Here is a 17,303-nt window from a genome sequence, read left to right on the forward strand (position 1 = left end):
GCTCTCAGGGTCTAGCCCACAATTTCTTGTCTTTAGACGGTGCTCCCCACAGAAGGGGGGGGGGCACCCGGTAAGGTCCTGGAGTTCTCTAGAAGAAATTAAGATTAAGCATAAAAAAGCAAGGGAATAGGGGCGCCTGGCTGGCCCAGCTGCTAGGACGTGCACAACTACTGACTTTGGGGTCGAGAGTTCAAGCCCCACGTGGAGGGTAGAGCTCGTGTTAAAAAAAAAAAAAGGCGGGAAAATACAAAATAAAACTTTATTGAAGCAACTAAACAGCAAACCAGAGAACACTTTGTTCCATGGGACACCTAGGACAGGCGAGTTAAATTATCTGCGCACTTTTCTAATTGGAACAATTTTAACTTGCTCCTACCTTTCCCGTCTGTAACTCAAAGCGAACAGCCCCGCTCACGTTTGTACGTCTCTGTCCTCAACCCGGCAGCAGGCCGACCCTGCCTCGGGCTCCGGCTGGAGGACGTGACCGAAGGAGCCGTCGGCTGCAGGTCTGCAGACCTTCTTGCCGAGCGGGACTCGGGACCGCCCCCACCCACCGCCGGCATCAACCCCCGGAGCAGCGTCCCACAGACGGGATGGGAAACCAGCGTGGCCCGGCCTGAACACATCTGAGGATTCGTCACAAGGCCCTACACACTAGGGAGCCGAACCCGGCCCTGCACAGCCCCTCGGGGATCGGAGGCCTGGTGGCCTCACTCTTTCTTGCCTCCGGGGGCCGGGTTTCTCGTCAGGAGCTTCCCGGAGTTGGAATGGGTCAGCGTGGACACCGTGGGGGACTCCAGCTTCACTCTGTCCAGGAGGGTCTTCTTGAGTGCGGCCGGGGAGATCTTCTCCTGGTCGGCCATGGACTGCAGCTCCCTGCGGACAGAGCCCCGCGGGGGTTACGGGAGCCCGAGCTTCACGAGGCGGCCCGGTGTGCACGACCCCGGGCCCCCGAGAACCCGAGCCCGCCCCAAACCACAAGCCCCCGGAAGCTTCTCAGAAGCGCTCTTTAGCTACGTGTGAGTCACCACCGGGTGTGCAGCTCCCCACGGTGCCTGTGGTCGCAGGAGGAGTCGGCATGGAAAAGCCCCGGGTTTGGAGTCAATGCTTCCCCGGCCCTGCCTCCACCGCGTACTGGCCGCCTGAGCTTGGGGACGTCGTCTCTGAGCCCCACCTTCCTCACCCCGATAGATCACAGCCTCCACGGCCACGGTGGGCATTAGCGAAGTAAGGCCCGCAAGCTCTCAGCTGAATAAAGTCAAATGAACCGTGGCTCTCAGCGGAGCACAGACTCTGACGCCGCTAATGGACCAGGGACGGCAGGATCTGCCCGACGGGGCTGGCCCACGGGCCACGGGGACATTAACCCACCGTGTTCGGATACAGGAGGCCTCCACGGCGTTGATGAGCAGGGAGCGGAAGCCCCCGCTCTCTAGGAAGTGCAGGGCGTGGATGGTGGCACCCCCGGGCGAGCACACGTTGTCCTTGAGCTGGCCGGGGTGCTGCTCTGAGGCCAGCAGCATCTTGGCGGCACCCTGGGGCGGGAGGGAAGGAGGGGAGGCGAGAGCAGCCGGTGGGCCTTCCTAACTTCGACCGGCCTCCCCACTCCCGGCGCCCTTCCCCACACCAGCCCCGCCCTTCCCCAGCCTTACCCCGGCTTCCCCACCGTGCCCCACCCCCGGTTCAGGGACCCACGGAACCCCCATCCCACACCCCGGTCCAGAACGTGCAGCGTGTAGATACCAACCAGCAGGGCCTGGGCCCCCAGTCGTACGGCCAGGCGCCGGGGCAGGCCCATCTTCACCCCGCCATCAGCCAGCGCGTCCAGGGCCATGAATGCCTGCGGGGACACTCGCTGAGCCCCAGGGCAGCAGGCACTTGGGGCATTCCCTAGGGCCCGCTCTCCCGGTGATCGGAACTGGCCGCAAAGGATGACCTCCTCCGCTAGCTGGCCACGCCCCCAGCCCCAGTCTGCCTACAGCCCCCCCTGCCGCCCTCGGTCCCCAGAGGGCCTCACGTAGGCAGGCCCGCTGCCGCTGAGCCCGGTGACGGCGTCGATCAGGTCCTCCTCCACCTCCGTGCAGAAGCCCACGCTGCTCATGAGCTGTTCCAGAAGCTGCCCGTCCTCCACCAGGGCGTGGGTGCCCGTGGCATATACCGTGGCGCCCTCCCGCACCACCACGGGCGTGTTGGTCATGCAGCGGATCACCTTGGGGGCCGGCTGGAACGCCATCAGCTTCTGGGACGCGGAAGAGGCCCAAGTGAGTCCCTGCGGCGCAGCTTCCACCGGCACCCCGCCCCCTCCCACAGGAGCACCCGGGGAAGAGAGGGGGCACCTTCTCCACAGAGCTGATGGTGACACCGGCAGCACAGGAGACCACGATGTGCCTGGCCTGCACGTCCGCCCCGATCTCATCCAGGATGAAGGGGATGATGTGCGGCTTCACGGCCAGGAACAGGACGTCACTGTGCCTCACCGTCTCCTTGTTGCTCCGGGTCAGGTTCACGCCCATCTTCTGCAGGAGGAGATGGTCCAGCTTAGGGCGCGGGGAGGCCTCGCTGGGCCCAGGTCCTCTCGGGGAGGAAGCGAGCCCCTGCCAAACCCACTCTGCCCCTGTAGCCTGGAATTCCTGTCCCTTGGGGAGCCTGCCCCTCCCCACAGGGGCCCAAAGTCCCCGGTCCCACTACTAGGCGGGTGAGCTAAATGCCGGATAGGGACCAGCTTCTCCGAGGCAACCAGGAAACAGCTGTCTCCCATCCAGGGGTTCGCATGGAAAAAGGCGCAGGCAAAGGGAAAGGTGAACCGGGAGCGCCCAGTGGGAGGCAGAGGAGTTGGGTCCAGCCTTGGACCATGGCTGGACACCTGTTCGCCGGGCCGCGCGGTCTCCGCGTGGTCCAGGGGCGACCCGGAGGTCACCCCTCCGCTTTGGACTCCAAACTGAAAAGCGGGGCCCTCCAGTTCTGGGAGCTGCCCAGATTTAGGGTGAAGAACTAACTCAGCCAGCTTTCCCAGCGATCACTCGTGCCTCAGAATAACTCCGAAAAGGGGCTACCGTGGGCTCCGCTTTGCAAAAGAGGAAACTGAGGCTCAGCGTGATTGAGCACCTTAGGGTCGCACTGCCAGCAGGTGAATTAGGCAGTTATTCGCCGCGCATCAGTGTGCCGGGCGCTTAGCACACCTCGGCCTCCATCAGTGTCGGGCCCACCCCCCCGCCGTCCGCCCCCTCTCCCGCCCCTCGGCCCCGGCCTCCCCGGCCCCGCCTACCCGGAGCGAGGACACGGTGGGCAGGTCCATTTCCGGGGAGCTGGCTATGATCCTGTGGGCCGACAGGATGCCTGCGGAGGACGGGACCCGTTAGCTGCGCCCCCGGGAGTCCCGGACGCGGCTGCGGCCCGTCCGCCCCCGCGCGCTCACCTGCGGCCGTGAAGCCCCGCGCCAGCGCACAGGCCAGCTGGCCCGCGCCGATAAAGCCCACGCTCATGACCGCGGGAAGGGGCTCGGCGCCGCCCGGGAGCTGCACGAGGCCGGGCCGACAGAGCCCCCAGAGACCCGCGCGCGCCCCGGAAGCCGGACCCGCGGAGCTTCCGGCGGCTTCGGGACCCCTCCCCACGGCCTCCGCAGCAGACGGCGCCGCGCGCCACGCGAGGGCGGCCAATCCGCGGCCAGAAGCTCGACGGACCAATCCGCGGCCAGAAGCTCGGGCGGACCAGTCCGCGGCCGGGAGCTCGGGCCGTGTGCCCGCCCCTTGCGTCCGGGATTGGGCGGTCGGAACATCCGGAGCGGAGGCCGGAAGGCGTGTCCTCAGCTGGCGTGTTCGTCTGGGGGCTCCTCCAGACGTCCGGGGGGTTCGGGCGCGGGTCAGGCGGAAGTGTGGCCAGAGTTCTGCCTGGGGCGGACCGGCGGCCGCCGCCGACTGTGGGCGGGAGGCGTCACCGGGTTGCAGGGATGAATGGAGCGGGGATCGGGCCGGCTAGCGGCGGCGCGCCCCCGGCTGAGCGGGGCTGCCGCTGGAAGCCCCAGCTGCCCGCTCGCTCCCGGCCCGCGGGCGTGGTGGCCGAGCAGCCGGTCCTCGGCTGGAACCTGCAGGGCTCCCGGAAACTGGTCCCGAGTCGTGGCGGATAGGCTCCTTTCCGGTGCTTGGGAGGATGGACTCCTGAAGTAGGGAGGCGGCCAGCCCCCTGCCGGTCGACCGCCGTCTGTGCTTCCTAATTCGCCCTTCCCGGCTGTTCTCTCCACTCAGGCACACACCTGCGGGCAGAGCGTCCCCCGTGGGAACCGAGACTTCCCCTGGAGCGCAGGGACCGCCCTGAGCCTGGTGCCCGACCCCAAGACCGTGGTGACCTGACCTTCACTGCCCACCTGCTCGGACCCACGACCTGTGTCCCACACTTTCTTTATATGAACCTGGACGTGCTTTGAGCACTTTGGAGACGGTCTCTGAGACCCTAGTTTGCGGTCTCCGGGTGGTGGTCTCACCGAAATAAATTCCTTTCCTGTTTCCCCACCATCCGTCTCTCTGCCTTTGATTTTGTGCGTGGCCAGCAGCCGAATCTGGTCTGTCTGGGACCCCCAGGGCCGGGTGCTCTCGCCCCCTGCGCCCCGGACACAGGTAGGGCCCCGCCAAGTACAGGAAGGTCTATGCCTTCGCCACCCCACCACTCGGTGTATACGCCCCACACACGGGCGGTTTCCACTTCCATCCGCGGTAAAGGTGTAAGTAAGGGGCCTCGGGGACCGGGTGACAAAAAATACGGAGGAAGAACCCAGCATCCCTGAAGGATTCGCAGGAGCGTGAGAGACTGTGGCCTCCCCAGCCCCTGTCTGCCTGCGGTTCTGCAGCCCCGCCCCTGCCCCCTCCCTGCACCCCTCCCTGGGCTGCGAGCTTCCTCTACCTGCTCCCCCTGAGCGGGCCCCACCCTCTCAGTTCTTGCACCCTTCAAGGTGCAGGCCAAATGTTCACTATTTTTATACTAAAAGTTTTTATTTGTTCTTAACTTTTTTAATGTTTACTTATTTTTGAGGTTGAGAGGGACAGAGCCTGGGCAGGGGAGGGGCAGAGGCAGAGGGAGAGGGAGACACAGAATCTGAAGCAGGCTTCAGGCTCTGAGCTGTCAGCACAGAGCCCAACTTGGGGCTTGAACCCAGAACGGTGAGATTGTGACCTGAGTGATGTCGGATGCTTAACCAGACTGAGCGCCCCCAGGTGCCCCATAACTTTTTCTGATTAGAAAAGGAATACAGGCAGGGGCGCCTGGGGGGTTCAGGTCAATCAGACTCTTGATTTCCGCTCTGGTCATGATCTCACCACCTCTTGAGATGGAGCTCCTCGCTGGGCCTGAAACCTCAAGATTTTCTCTCTGTCCTTCTGTGCCTCCCCTGCTCTGGCGCTCTCTCTCTCTCTCTCTCTCTCTCTCAAAAAAGAAAGGAATACATGCATATGGAGGAAAATACGGGAAATAAAAAAACAGTAAAAGTTAAAAAGGGTCAAAATCACCTACAATCACACCTCCTAGGGATAGTTTTTTGGAAACATTGTTGGTGTATTTCCTTAACGTTTTATTTTACAGGCGTATAGACTTTTCCATCTTTGGAAATAAATGATAAACATAACAGTCTTGAAATTTCTATACTAGAGACGTAGTAAGCATTTCCCAAGGCCACTGAAAAGTTATTTGAAACAAGATCTTAGTGACTACTTGGCATTCCATTATGTGGACGCGCCACACAGATGTAACCGCTGTCCCAAAGGTCAGAGTGAGGTCCATTCATTGCACAGATGCCTACCAAGCCAGGTTCTGGGGAACAGCCATTGGCAAAGCAAAGTCCCTGTCCTCACAAAGTTACATCAGTTTTTAAAATTATTCACACTACTGTGAGGAAACCTTTGCCTAACTCTTTGGTTATTTCCTTAGTTACATGTGGTTAGTGGCTTTTGTTTTTTAATATTTAAAAAAAATTTTTTTTATTTTAACGTTTATTTATTTTTGAGACCGAGAGAGACAGAGCATGAGCAGGGGAGGGGCAGAGAGAGAGGGAGATACAGAATCTGAAACAGGCTCCAGGCTCTGAGCTGCCAGCACAGAGCCCGACGCGGGGCTCGAACTCACGAGCTGCAAGATCATGACCTGAGCCAAAGCCGGACACTCAACCGACTGAGCCACCCAGGCGCCCCATGTTTTTTACTATTTATTTTTGAGAGAGAGACAGACAGAGCATGGGCAGGGGAGGGGCAGAGAGAGGGAGACACAGAATCCCAAGCAGGCTCCAGGCTCCAGCCTCCGAGCTGTCAGCACAGAACCTGACACGGGGCTCGAACCCACGAACCGTAATATCATGACCTGAGCCCAAGTCGGACGCTTAACCGACTGAGCCACCCAGGCGCCCTAACATGGTAGTGGCTTTAAAGGCTCCCCATGACGGCCACCCTGCCCCTCCTCCCTCCCTCCCTCACCCCTACTTACTCCTCCACTCAGGGGGGTTCAGCTGCTGAGGCCCCTCCCCCCTCCTCCCTCCCCACAGCGCCCGCCCCCCTTCCCCGCAAAGTGCCCCCACTTGTCCAGGTGCTTATCCCAGGGGCCCTCCTTCCTGGCCTCATGAGCAGGCTCCCATGTTCTAGGAATGGACGTGACCCACACATGACCCAGGGAGGATTCTGAACTGCTTCCCGCTAACCCTGTGGCAGAGCCCTTGCCCCCAACCCTTCCTGACTGAGGAGGTTCTCCAGGAAGGCACACTTTGCGTGCACTTTTTCCAGCAATTCGTGTTGGCTGTAGAAAGAAAAATGTCGTGTGATCAAAGGGAAAAACGATCATTGCTTTTAATCCCACCACCTAAAGAGATCCAACGTGACTCTTCGGAATATAGCTCGACGCCTCTTTGGCTTACAAATCCCGCACGTATTACATCTGCATCTGATTTCTTTATTTTTTTAGTGTTTATTTATTTTGAGAGAGCGTGGGGGTGTGAGCGGGAGAGGGGCACAGAAAGAGAGAGAGAGAGAGAGAGAGAGAGAGAGGGAGAGTCCCAGGCAGGCTCCATGCTGTCTGCGAAGACCCCGATGCAGGGCTTGATCCCGTGAGACGTGGGATCGTGACCCGAGCCGAAATTAGGAATCGGATGTCACCCAGGCTCCCCGCTTCAAGTCTTTGGGACTTCCTCTTCTGCCTCTGTTGGTTCCCACCCTGCTGGCAGCTCCCGGCTGCGATCTGAGTCCGGCCCCCCAACACGGAGGACAGGGAGGGACAGAGGAAAGAGGCCGCTCCAGGTGGGCAGGGGGCAGGTGCAGTGAACACAGGGAACTGACCTACGAGGCCTGTCTTGGGGCTGCAGGATGCTGGACCCCCACACCTGCCCACCACGTCCTAACAGTTCACAGAGCGGCCGCAACGGGGTTCGGTCACCCATACCCTCCAGATGGTCCCGGCGCCACATCTCTGTCTCAAGGCCGTCCTTGGGGCAGCTTCCCGGAGAGGGCTCCTGGGGCCACATTCCAAGGACAGGAGAGGAGGTGAGGCGCCTCCATTGCCCGGGTCCAGCTCACAAGTCAACTGGCAGTCACGTCCTCTCATTGACCTTCCCAAGCAGCCTCATCTCTGTGCCTCCAGCCAGAGAAAGTTCCCTGCTTTGAAGGACTCATGTGATAAGATCGGATATACTTGGGTCATCCAAGATCACCTCCTCATTGTGAGGTCTGTAACCTTAATCCCATCTTCAAAATCCCATTTGACGTGTAACCTAACGGGCTCCAAGGACTGGGGGGGGTTGGATGTACTCGGGGAGAATATTCTGTCTCCCGCACTGTCTCTCTGCGCTGATGAACACGTCCTTACGTTTTGAAACGGAGTCAATCTCCTGGATTTGTTTTTTAGCGCACATCGGATGATGCGAACAGACTCGTCCCTGCCCCTGATGGAGTGTGACTGGCTGGGGGTCCACAGGTCGTTTAGAGCCACGGAGAGGTCACGGAGTAGCTGGTAGGATTCTTTAGAAGGGTATGATATCCTTCCTGTAGAGAAAACAGCTGTGCCTGGTGCCCACAGCATCCCACGCGGAAGGCTGTCTTCTGGAGGTGACCTAGCCATCTCTGGGTCAGAGCCACGGCCTCCCTCCCCGCCTCCAACGGTATGCCTGCCACGTCCTCAGACCCTGGCTGTCCAGAGACTAACGCCACCTTCCCCTCCACCGTCCAGTTGTTCTTTGTTAGCTCTGCGGGTAAACTGAGTCCCACATCTTCAACAGCCATGCAGAAGGGACTCCAGCTGACTGGGAAAGGTGAATGCAGGGGGACTGCCCGATGTGGCGGCTTCCAAATGACCCGGTGACTAATGCCCGAGTCGTCAGCCCGGCACGCTTCCTGGGGCTTGCAGCGGGAAGGAGCTTTATAACGCATTCTCCACCGATCTGCATCGCCTCGGTCTTGATTTCTTCACCTGAAAAATGGGACTAATAATACCTACCTCAAGGAATCCGTTGCAGGAATTAAGTGCTGTCACGTATACAAGGTGGCCTGGTTTATGGGGAGCGCTCAGGACATGTTAGCTTGCCTGCCCCACCACTGTCACCCCGTGCCCTATCCCCATGAGAGTTAAATTCTTTCTTTCTTTTTTATGTTTATTTATTTTTCAGAGAGAGAGAGCACAAGTGGGGAGGGGCAGAGACCGAGGGGAACAGAGGATCCCAAGCAGGCTCTGCTCTGACAGCAGCGAGCCCGACGCGGGGCTCGAACCCACGAACCACGAGATCGTGACCTGAGCTGAAGTCGGACGCTTAACCGACTGAGCCCCCCAGACGTGCTTTCTAAAGCGGCAGCACATGTGAGGGATGTAGTTTACTAGTTTTGGAATGAGACTCCGGGGAGGACACACAAAACGAAATGTAGTCCAAACTTGGCGATTTCGGTCCTCGGCACCCCAGAGGTTGGGGGTCTGGTCACCCCCTCGCTTCACGTCATCACGTGACCTGGTTCCCTGTTACCGCCCCCCCTTCTGTTACCGCCCCCCCTTCGTCTTGTGTAAAGAGTGCTACAAATGAACTGCAGAGACCCAGTGAAACATCACTTTATTTTCTTTGGGCTGGTGATTGACAAACCATTGTTTTTGCTACATTTGTTTTAAAAAAGGAAACACGTGTGGGTTCTGGTGGTAAATTCTCTAAAACTGGGGGTGGGGAAGAAGCTAACTTGGCACAGGCAAAGCCAGGTCTGGGGAGGTGCGGGTGAGGGCAGGGCTCTCTGCCCCCGAGGGTAATGACTCTTACAGCTGATTCCCACTTCCTCCTTTTTCAGAGGAACCCGGTGGCCCAAAGGCTGCCCCATCTGCCTGAGGTCACAGGTGTGGCCCTGCTGGCTCCAGAAACCAGGTGTCCTGGGTCCCTGCCCACTGCCCCTCGTCCTCCCTCCCAGCCATCTCCCAGGGAGCGGGGGACCCAAGGGCGTTTACAAAAGTCCAGAATGGGTCAACGTGTTGGGGAAACGGTTGTAGAGGAAACGGGAAGTTTTTGGTTGTGTTTTAATCCCTCCTGCCATAGAGTAAATCAGTCTGTTTCTCCCATTCTCATCATTGGGGGGTGTTGTCCCCAAGCTTCGTTGCGAATTTGCCAGAGAAGGTCCCGGCTCACCATCTGTCCGTGCTTGGCTACATCCTCTACAGAGCAGTCTGGGATTCCTTCTGGAACTCGGCAATCCCGCTGCATTAGTTACTCCTGTAAGTGCTTGGGGTGACGGAGGGACAGGAGGACAGGGGGAGGGGCACGTAGGCAGGAAAGTTACCGCAGGGGCCAGGGCTATGGTGCTAAGTTGGAAGATCTGCACCGAGGCCCCGGGCGGTGCACCCGTCCATCGGAGACCTCGGTGGCCACGGCCAGCCCTAAGGCCCCAGCCTCCTGGGCACGGGCGCCCCGTCCCACGCGCAGCTGCACTTCTCCACCCTCATGTTGGGCAGGCTGACCACCTGGGGCCTGGGCCTGCCGCCCTCCTTGACGCCCACGATCAGGGGCAGCGAGGTCGTCTCTGAGGCGACGCACTGTCGCGGCCCCGGGAACGGCCGCCTGAAGGTCGGGGGCTCCGGGGGCTGCTGGCACGCGCCCACACACTCGTAGGCCAGGAAGCCCGGGGGCTCCAGGACCCAGTTCTCGGCCCACCGCATGCCCCGCAGGTCAACGTAGGTCTCCTGGCGGCAGCAGCGGGCGCCCTCCGCCGCCGGCGCCTCGGGGTCACAGTCGCCCTGAGCTCTGCGGGGACAGGAGGGGAGCAGGTCAGCTGAGCTCACGGGGTGGGGGTGGGGGCACCCTGGAGGGAGATTTACCGCCAGCTCTCCACGTTGCACAGGCTGGGGTTTGCGCCGGGGACGGGGAACCACCAATAACCAGACCCTGCGCAGTACGTGACCTTAGTCCTGGGAGGTGGGGGGGAAACCCCGCGTCCGTTGATTCCCACGGCGCCCCTGGGAGACCCCACGCCAACCCGCCCGCTCGTGGGGGGCCCCGAGGGCCCAGGCGCCTACCCGTAGGCCCCGAGGTCCAGGGTGTGCAGCTCCAGCTGGGGCTCGCCCTGCCCCGTGCCCTCCTGGCCCTGGGACGCGAAGCGGAGCAGCGTGTGGGCGCCCGAGGCCCGCGGGCCCAGGTGCGCCCTCTGCACCGACACCTGCAGCAGCAGCGGCTGCCCAGACCGGCCCAGCTGGCGCCAGAAGTTCACGGCCTCGGTCACGTCGAAGGCCTTCCAGCCACTCCCCTGGAGGGACACCAGCCTGCGACACCCGTGGAGACGGGGGCCTGAGCTGGGGCTGGGGCTGGGGGTAGCCTGCCCCGCCCCCCGCACTGGGCCCACCTGCCACCCTCCCCTTCTGCCCCTCCAGCCCCCTCCACCTCCCCCTTCCCCCCTCAGGGCCCCACCCACCCCGTCCCCCCTCCAACAGCCCCCCTCCCCCCCCACTCCCCACCAACCCCACCCACCCTGCCGTCCTGGGCCCACCTGCGCCCCCCTCCCCTCCCCTCCCCACTGGCAGCCCGGCCACGGCCTCCCCACCTGGAGTCCACCAAGTAGGTGCGGTTCGAGCTGTCCTCGTGGATGCGCAGCCACTCGACGGTGACGCGGGCGCGGGCGCCGTGCGGAGACAGCCGCTCGAGCCTGCGCAGCGCGGCCTTGGGGACCGGCTCCTGGAAGAGGCGCAGCACGGCCTGCACCAGCTCGCTGTTCGGCGGCAGGCGCCCCTCCATGCCGAACACCAGCAGGTGCGTGGAGGCCTCGGCCGCCAGCAACCTGCCCGCCACCTCTGGGGACGGGAGCAGGGTCAGGAGGCAGGTCAGGCCAGCTGGGAGGGCGCGGGGCCCAGAGCCAGTGAGCAGGATCCCCCAGGAAGGCAGGGAGAGGTGGGGGCGGGGCCTCACCTGCACAGCCTTCTTTTTTTTTTTTTTAAGTTTATTTATTTATTTTCCTAGAGAGACAGAGCAAGTGCAAGAGAGAGGAGGCAGAGAGCAAGGGAGACAGGGAATCCCAAGCAGGCTCCGTGCTGACAGCGCAGAGCCTGACGTGGGACTCGATCCCACGAACCCCGAGATCACGACCTGAGCCAAAACCGAGAGTCAGACGCTTCACCGACTGAGCCCCCCAGGCGCCCTGACACGCAGCCTTCTTTAGGCGAAGGGGCTCAGCTGAAGTGGGAGGGCCAGCGGAGAGAGGGAGGCAGAGAGCCACCGTGGAAATCTGTGGTCACCAGCCGAGAGTGGCCTTTCCGGGAGGGAGAGCAAGAGCCCCGACTTCCTCTCCTCTCCCTGCCTGAGGGGCTCCTGCCCAGTGAAATGTCCCCAACCGGAGGAAGAGGCGCCTGGGGCCTGTCGCCAGCTCCTGTTCCCCAGAGGCACCAGGCCCCGTGTCCCCAACGCCTGAGGCTCCGGGCCGACGGTGGGACCACCTGACCATCGGCCACGTGGCCGCCAGCGGTCAGCTCTGCAGAGCGTTCAGGACCAGCCTCCTCGTCCCCAGGCCTCCAGGCACCTGACCGGCCAAGGCCATCCTCCCTGTCACTAGCCCCAAGTCCCCTTTCTCTGTCTCCCCTCCTCCCACGGGGCTTCTGCACCCACGAGGGTGTCGTTCCTGCCTCGCCTCTGCCAGTGGTACAGACGGAGACCAGGGCCCCGGACGCAGCCATGCTCACAGTCCTGTGGAGCTCCCCCCACTGGCCTCGGCCTCCCCGCTCCCAACGAGCACCAGGCTGTGGCGGGAGGGGGACCTCACCTCGGACTCTCTGGCTGAACCTCTTCCCGCGGGAGTGGGCGCCGTGGCTGCGCTGCAGCAGGGCCACGTACTGGGCCCTCACGTGGGCCGGGGTGACCAGCCCCTCCACGTCGCGCTGGTCCAGGACGGGCGCCTCGTGCAGGCCCAGGTGCCGCAGCAGGCTGGCCCGCACCTGCTCCCCGGTCAGGGCGGCCCCGGGGCCCGTCAGGGGCAGTGCCCAGAGCACCCAGCACAGCCACAGGGGCCTCATGGTGCCTCCTAGGGATGGGGGGGGCGGGGGTCAGAGCGCACGCGTCCCCCGAGGAGGCTCGGCGAGGGTCCCAGCCCGGTGTGCGGAGGGCCGGGCCCGGGCCAGCTTTATAGGCAGCCCTGAGCTGGGCCCGGGCGGAGGGGGGAGGTCACACCCCTCGGACCTCCTGGGAGCTCAGCAGCCAGACGGTCCTTGGGCCTCGAGGAGGGGGCCGTCTGGAAAGGGCACAGAGGCCCGTCTGGATGCCGCACCAGCCCGGGGCCTCTGGCTATTGCTGTCTGGGTAGCTCAGTGATAACTTTAGTGTCTGTTGAACTTCCCTGGCCCTGCCCCAGTCCTAGTCTGCGAAAAAGGGGGCCTATTCTGGGAGAACGAGAGTCCTATTAGGAGACTGTTTAAGTCTCTCCTGGAGGCTAGTGTGGGTCTCCGTTTGGTCATCAGGCAGGAAGGACTCTGGGTTCCTGCATCGAGCTTCCCCAGAAACCCCTGGACTCATGTTGCCCCTTTCTCTGTCCCTGCCAGCCTCCCTCCCCCCCCTCCCCGTCCCGGCTCCTGTCCACAGGCCCTGGGAAGACCGTGTCCTGTCCATGACAGAGGAGGCCCCTGCGGTCAGGACCGGCTCTCCAGGGGTCCCAGGAAGAGCAGTTTTGCAAGTGTTTGCTGTCACACGACAGACTCGAAGCTCTTTAGGCAGGAACTTCATTCTGGGGGCCCTCCATGCCCTAAAACAGAGGCCACAGCTGCCCAGAGTCTCGTCCTGCCCACAGCCTCAGGTATGGCGCCCACGGGGGTGGGAGCCCCCTGTGCCACAAAACACACAGTTGAGACTGGCTGGGTTCAAATGTGGGGCAGGTCTAATAGCCAGCAAGTTCCTTACGCCTCGGTGCCTCAGTTTCCTCATCTGAAGGATGGGTAACAATCCGGTCTACTTCACAGGGCTGGTCCGGAGATCAAACGGATTAACACGCAGAGGATGTTCAGCCCGGCCCCTGGCAAGTAGTGGGCGCACAATAAGGGGTTGCCACCTGATCACCTGTCCACCCAGTGCACCTTCAGGGCACGGCTTTCCTAAAAATGCCAGTAACGTGAACAATCGTTTTTCGAGTGCCCCCTGTGTGCCAGGAAGCCTTCTAAGCTCTGAACACGATTCACAGCAGCCCAAGGCGGCAGGCGTACCCTTCTGACACGCAGCCAGAGCTCTGCCCAGGGAAGGAAGGTGTCGCGGCTCACTCAGCCGTTGGAGGCCAGGAGGCCAGTGTCCGAATCTGTCCCCAGAAGCCCCCGCGTGGCGCAGGGGATTTGGGGGGGGGGGGTGCAGGAAACATGTGGGCCTCATAGCCCGGTGTTCTGACACGGCCTGTGCCTGAGCGCCAAGGGGCCCCGCAGCCAGGAAGCCCCCTGCCTCCTCCGCAGTTCGCTGCATCACTGACAGGTCTCCCACACCACCCCCCTGCCTCTGTGCTCCCACACATCCCAGGAAGAGGAGGAGAGAAACTTCTGGTGCTCAAGGGCGGAATATACTCTGGATCAGAACCCAGGAACATCATGCACAAATTGCCACCATGGGCGTATGCATATGAAATATGTAATAACCTGTAATAACGGTGGGGGGGGCGGCACTTAGAACTGGAGGAATAATAATAACACCGATCGCGAACCTCATGGTAACAGTGCCTGCGGGTTACACACGGTTCTGAGTGCTTTACACACATTAACTCTTTTGTTTACACGCCGGTGTAATCGACATGTAACATTGTGTTAGTTTCACGTATACAAAGTAATGACTTGATTTGTTTACTGGGCCACCTGCTCCCCACGGTAAGTCCGGTTCACATGGGTCACCACACGTAGTTACAGAATTGTTCTCCTTATGCCGAGAGCTTTAAGACGGTACCGAAAAAAAATTTTAATGGTTATTATTCACTTTTGAGAGAGAGAGACAGAGCGTGAACGGAGGGGACAGAGAGAGAGGGAGACCCAGAATCCGAAGCAGGCTCCGGGCTCCGAGCTGTCAGCACAGAGCCCGACAGAGGGCTTGGACTCATGAACTGCGAGATCGTGACCGGAGCTGAAGTCGGACCCTTAAGCGACTGAGCCACCCAGCTGCCCTATTGTCCCCGTTTTGGAAAGAAACTGAGCCACGACACTGCTCCCTGGCTTGCCCGAGGTCGTCCGAAGGGAAGGAAACGGGTTTTGGCACATATGTTCCCGGTACGTGGAAGGGGAAGACAGAAACCAGGCAGCAGCCGGACCAGAGGAGAACCGGGGCCTCAGCTCCTTCCCCACCGCCCCCGCCGGTCCCCACCCGCCTCGCATCTGCAGAATTAGTGCAATTCACAGGCAGGAGCCCATGTCAGAGCTCACGTCTCCCATAGTCTGAACCCCCCTGCACGGCGAGGCGCCGCCCCTCCCTCCCCTCCAGCGGCCCCACAGGCCTCCCGCTCGCTCTGGGCCCAGTGCATTCTCCCACAGAAGGGAAGCTGTCGCTTTTCTTGGCGAGTGATTAGCAGGGACTTACTTGATGCAAACATTTGGGCCAAAAGGTGCAGAAGTGTCACATTCCCAGGCAAGCGGGACCGTTTCCCTTAGTCCTGGCAGCTTTTCTGAGCTGGTGTCCCATAAATATGCAACGGTCCATCACCCTTGCCGCGGGGTGAGCGGAAGCCCGGTGGCTTATCACTGGCCAGTAGGTGCCAAGGAAGTAACACCTGGGCTGCCTCTTGCACGCCAGGGACCCCTCCCCGGGCCCCCAACATCCCGGCCCCAGGAGCTCCCTGGGGCTGGAGCCTCGCGGTGAGGCCGATGGGCGCCTGTGCTGGTTCCAGCAAGGACGAGGTGTCACAGGCTGCTGCGAGCGGACAGGACGCTCCCCCCCCCCACCGACACCTCTGGGAGCCCCCCGTGGCCAAGCCCCTTTTGCACCAGGGGTAACCGACCGGTTACCCTGAAACTTCACTTTCCCAAGAAGAAAGTCAAGCAGAAAAACCCTCTGACCTTCTTCTGCTGGAATCTCTGCCTCCCCCAGGCCTGTCACCGTGCTCCTGGCCTGTCCTCCCAGCACGGAGAAGACTCTAGAGCAAGTCCTGAGTGCGAACTGGACCGCGAGTCAACACCCAGCACCTCTGACTGAGGAACGGGCTTCTGGGCCCGGGTGCTCAGGGGGCCGTGGGCACCTGGGCAGGTGGCTCCCTGGGATTGTGGGGACCTCCCTCAGGGGAGAGCCTGGGGGCCCTCAGCTCCCACCCCAGAGGGACTGGCCTGCAATGTGCCCCTAATTCTCCCCCCCGCACCCCCTACTCCGTAGCCTCGGGGATCTGAGAGCCGAAATGCACCGTCCAGGCCATTCTGCCCGCCCCCCGGTTTTACTTTATTTATTTTTTATGTTTACTTGTTTATTATTTTGAAAGGGAGAGAGGGAGAGGCAGAGAGAGGGGGAGAGAGAGAATCCCAAGCAGGCTCCGCACTGTCAGCACAGAGCCCGACGCGGGGTTCGATCTCATGAACCGGAGATCCTGACCTGAGCCCAGATCAAGCTTACCCGACGCAGCCCCCCCAGGCGCCCCTCTCCCCTACCCCCACCTCCCGTTTTCAAAGCCAAGCAAACCGAGGCTCAGAGAGGCGACCACTTGGCCAAACTCGCACAGTCACGGATGGCTGACAGTTGAAGCCAGGCCGTCCAGTTCCCAGGCTGAGCTCCTGCCTCACGCTGAGGCCGGCAGGGCGCACCCGGCGGCCCCGGTGAGCTGGGGACTCGGTCAGTCCGGGTCGGGCTTGGACTGGACGGGGGCCACGGAGAAACAGACAGACAGGCAGCCCCCCTGACTCCTGAGGTTTCCTGGGCACAGGCTTTTGGTCCCGAATGTGGATTCCAGGCCGACTGAAGTTCTGCTGGGGAAATAAAGTAATTGGGCAATTAGCCAGTGGCCAAAAAGAAAAAACACGAATGTGGATTGGGACGCTTTTTCTGAGGGACTCATCAGCCAGCAGGAGGGAGGGTGGTGGCCTTTGTCATGCGGAGCCGGGAAGCAGGCCCACCCTGCAAACACTATGACCTGTGGACAGTCTGGTCTGGCAGCCTGTGGGGTCAGAGTGGGCTCGAAAAGGGGGAGACCTACGAAATCACCTCTTCTGACCTCGCGCGAGGAAGACTTACAAAGCTGTCGAAATCAGCCCTCGCTCCCCGGGGCTTTGTAAGGCAGAAGGCCAAGCCACTTACCACCCTGTACTGTAGGTTTCCAGTTCTGCAAAGACCTTTTTTTTTCATGTTTGTGTGTTTGTTTACGAAAGAGTGAGAGAGAGAGTGCGCGAGCATGAGCGGGGGGAGGGGCAGAGAGAGAGGGAGGCGCAGAATCGGAAGCAGGCTCCAGGCTCCGAGCTGTCAGCACAGAGCCCGACGCGGGGCTCGAACCCACGAACCGTGAGATCATGACCTGAGCCGACGACAGATGCCTAACCAACTGAGGACCCCGGTGCCCCTTCCTCGTGACTTTCTGGGTGACGTTTTCCTTTCTCCGCCTTACTTCCTTGAAAGAATACCGTATATAACACACAGAACATGCAACCTACACGTTCACCAGCTATGCTGTCCGTAAGCTCTGGTCCACAGCAGGCTGTTTACTGGTGGTTAAATTGGGGGGGAGTTGAAAGTTCCACGCAGATTTTGACTACACAGGGGTTGGCGCCCCGACCCCCACATCGTTCAAGGGTAGGCGGTACTCCGCACCCCTACGCATGTGCACTCAGGCTCAGCACACGACCCAAGTCCCCTCCCTCCTCCTCGGGTGGCCCGTGCACAGCCCAGCCTTCTGGCCGGCTCCGGCCTCT

The 17,303-nt window shown here is 61.3% G+C and overlaps 3 protein-coding genes across 4 annotated transcripts; 1 reads left to right on the forward strand and 2 right to left on the reverse strand.

Annotated features, from left to right (window-relative positions):
• Positions 1-245: 245 nt before the first annotated feature.
• Positions 246-3,525, reverse strand: PYCR2 (pyrroline-5-carboxylate reductase 2). The gene is made up of 7 exons (XM_043567677.1): positions 3,416-3,525; positions 3,266-3,336; positions 2,337-2,516; positions 2,018-2,239; positions 1,748-1,840; positions 1,372-1,535; positions 246-876 (listed from the first exon to the last, which is right to left on the reverse strand). The coding sequence occupies exons 1-7, from the start codon at positions 3,480-3,482 to the stop codon at positions 711-713; spliced, it is 963 nt and encodes a 320-aa protein (XP_043423612.1). The 5' UTR covers positions 3,483-3,525; the 3' UTR covers positions 246-710.
• LOC122475657 (translation initiation factor IF-2-like) lies at positions 3,481-4,506 on the forward strand. Of its 2 annotated transcripts, none has more exons than XM_043567678.1 (2): positions 3,481-3,813; positions 4,242-4,506. In XM_043567678.1, exons 1-2 carry the CDS (start codon positions 3,481-3,483, stop codon positions 4,344-4,346), a joined length of 438 nt encoding a protein of 145 aa, XP_043423613.1. In that variant the 3' UTR covers positions 4,347-4,506. The 2 variants fall into 2 exon arrangements, 1 of the variants encoding a protein (XP_043423613.1); XR_006295265.1 differs by lacking the exon at positions 3,481-3,813 and adding an exon at positions 3,823-4,134.
• A 4,535-nt stretch (positions 4,507-9,041) lies between these two features.
• Positions 9,042-12,741, reverse strand: LOC122475990 (left-right determination factor 1-like). The gene is made up of 4 exons (XM_043568140.1): positions 12,231-12,741; positions 11,022-11,268; positions 10,501-10,743; positions 9,042-10,228 (listed from the first exon to the last, which is right to left on the reverse strand). Exons 1-4 carry the CDS (start codon positions 12,478-12,480, stop codon positions 9,865-9,867), a joined length of 1,104 nt encoding a protein of 367 aa, XP_043424075.1. The 5' UTR covers positions 12,481-12,741; the 3' UTR covers positions 9,042-9,864.
• Between the last annotated feature and the right edge of the window lie 4,562 nt (positions 12,742-17,303).

Source organism: Prionailurus bengalensis, chromosome E4, assembly GCF_016509475.1.
Source record: "Prionailurus bengalensis isolate Pbe53 chromosome E4, Fcat_Pben_1.1_paternal_pri, whole genome shotgun sequence".
NCBI classification, from domain to species: Eukaryota; Metazoa; Chordata; class Mammalia; order Carnivora; family Felidae; genus Prionailurus; species Prionailurus bengalensis.

Bases quoted from the DNA above. Each gene is read 5' to 3' on its own strand.
- LOC122475657 (XM_043567678.1), top strand. From the start codon at position 3,481: ATGACCGCGGGAAGGGGCTCGGCGCCGCCCGGGAGCTGCACGAGGCCG. The intron at 3,814-4,241 runs GTTCGTCTGGGG...CTCTCCACTCAG, and splicing joins GGCGTGTCCTCAGCTGGCGT to GCACACACCTGCGGGCAGAG.
- PYCR2 (XM_043567677.1), bottom strand. From the start codon at position 3,482: ATGAGCGTGGGCTTTATCGGCGCGGGCCAGCTGGCCTGTGCGCTGGCG. The intron at 3,337-3,415 runs GTGAGCGCGCGG...CGTCCTCCGCAG, and splicing joins GCGGGGCTTCACGGCCGCAG to GCATCCTGTCGGCCCACAGG. The intron at 877-1,371 runs GTGGGTTAATGT...CTCTGTCCGCAG, and splicing joins GCCTCCTGTATCCGAACACG to GGAGCTGCAGTCCATGGCCG.
- LOC122475990 (XM_043568140.1), bottom strand. From the start codon at position 12,480: ATGAGGCCCCTGTGGCTGTGCTGGGTGCTCTGGGCACTGCCCCTGACG. The intron at 11,269-12,230 runs GTGAGGTCCCCC...TCCCGTCCCCAG, and splicing joins GTTCAGCCAGAGAGTCCGAG to AGGTGGCGGGCAGGTTGCTG. The intron at 10,229-10,500 runs GTAGGCGCCTGG...CTGTCCCCGCAG, and splicing joins CTGGACCTCGGGGCCTACGG to AGCTCAGGGCGACTGTGACC.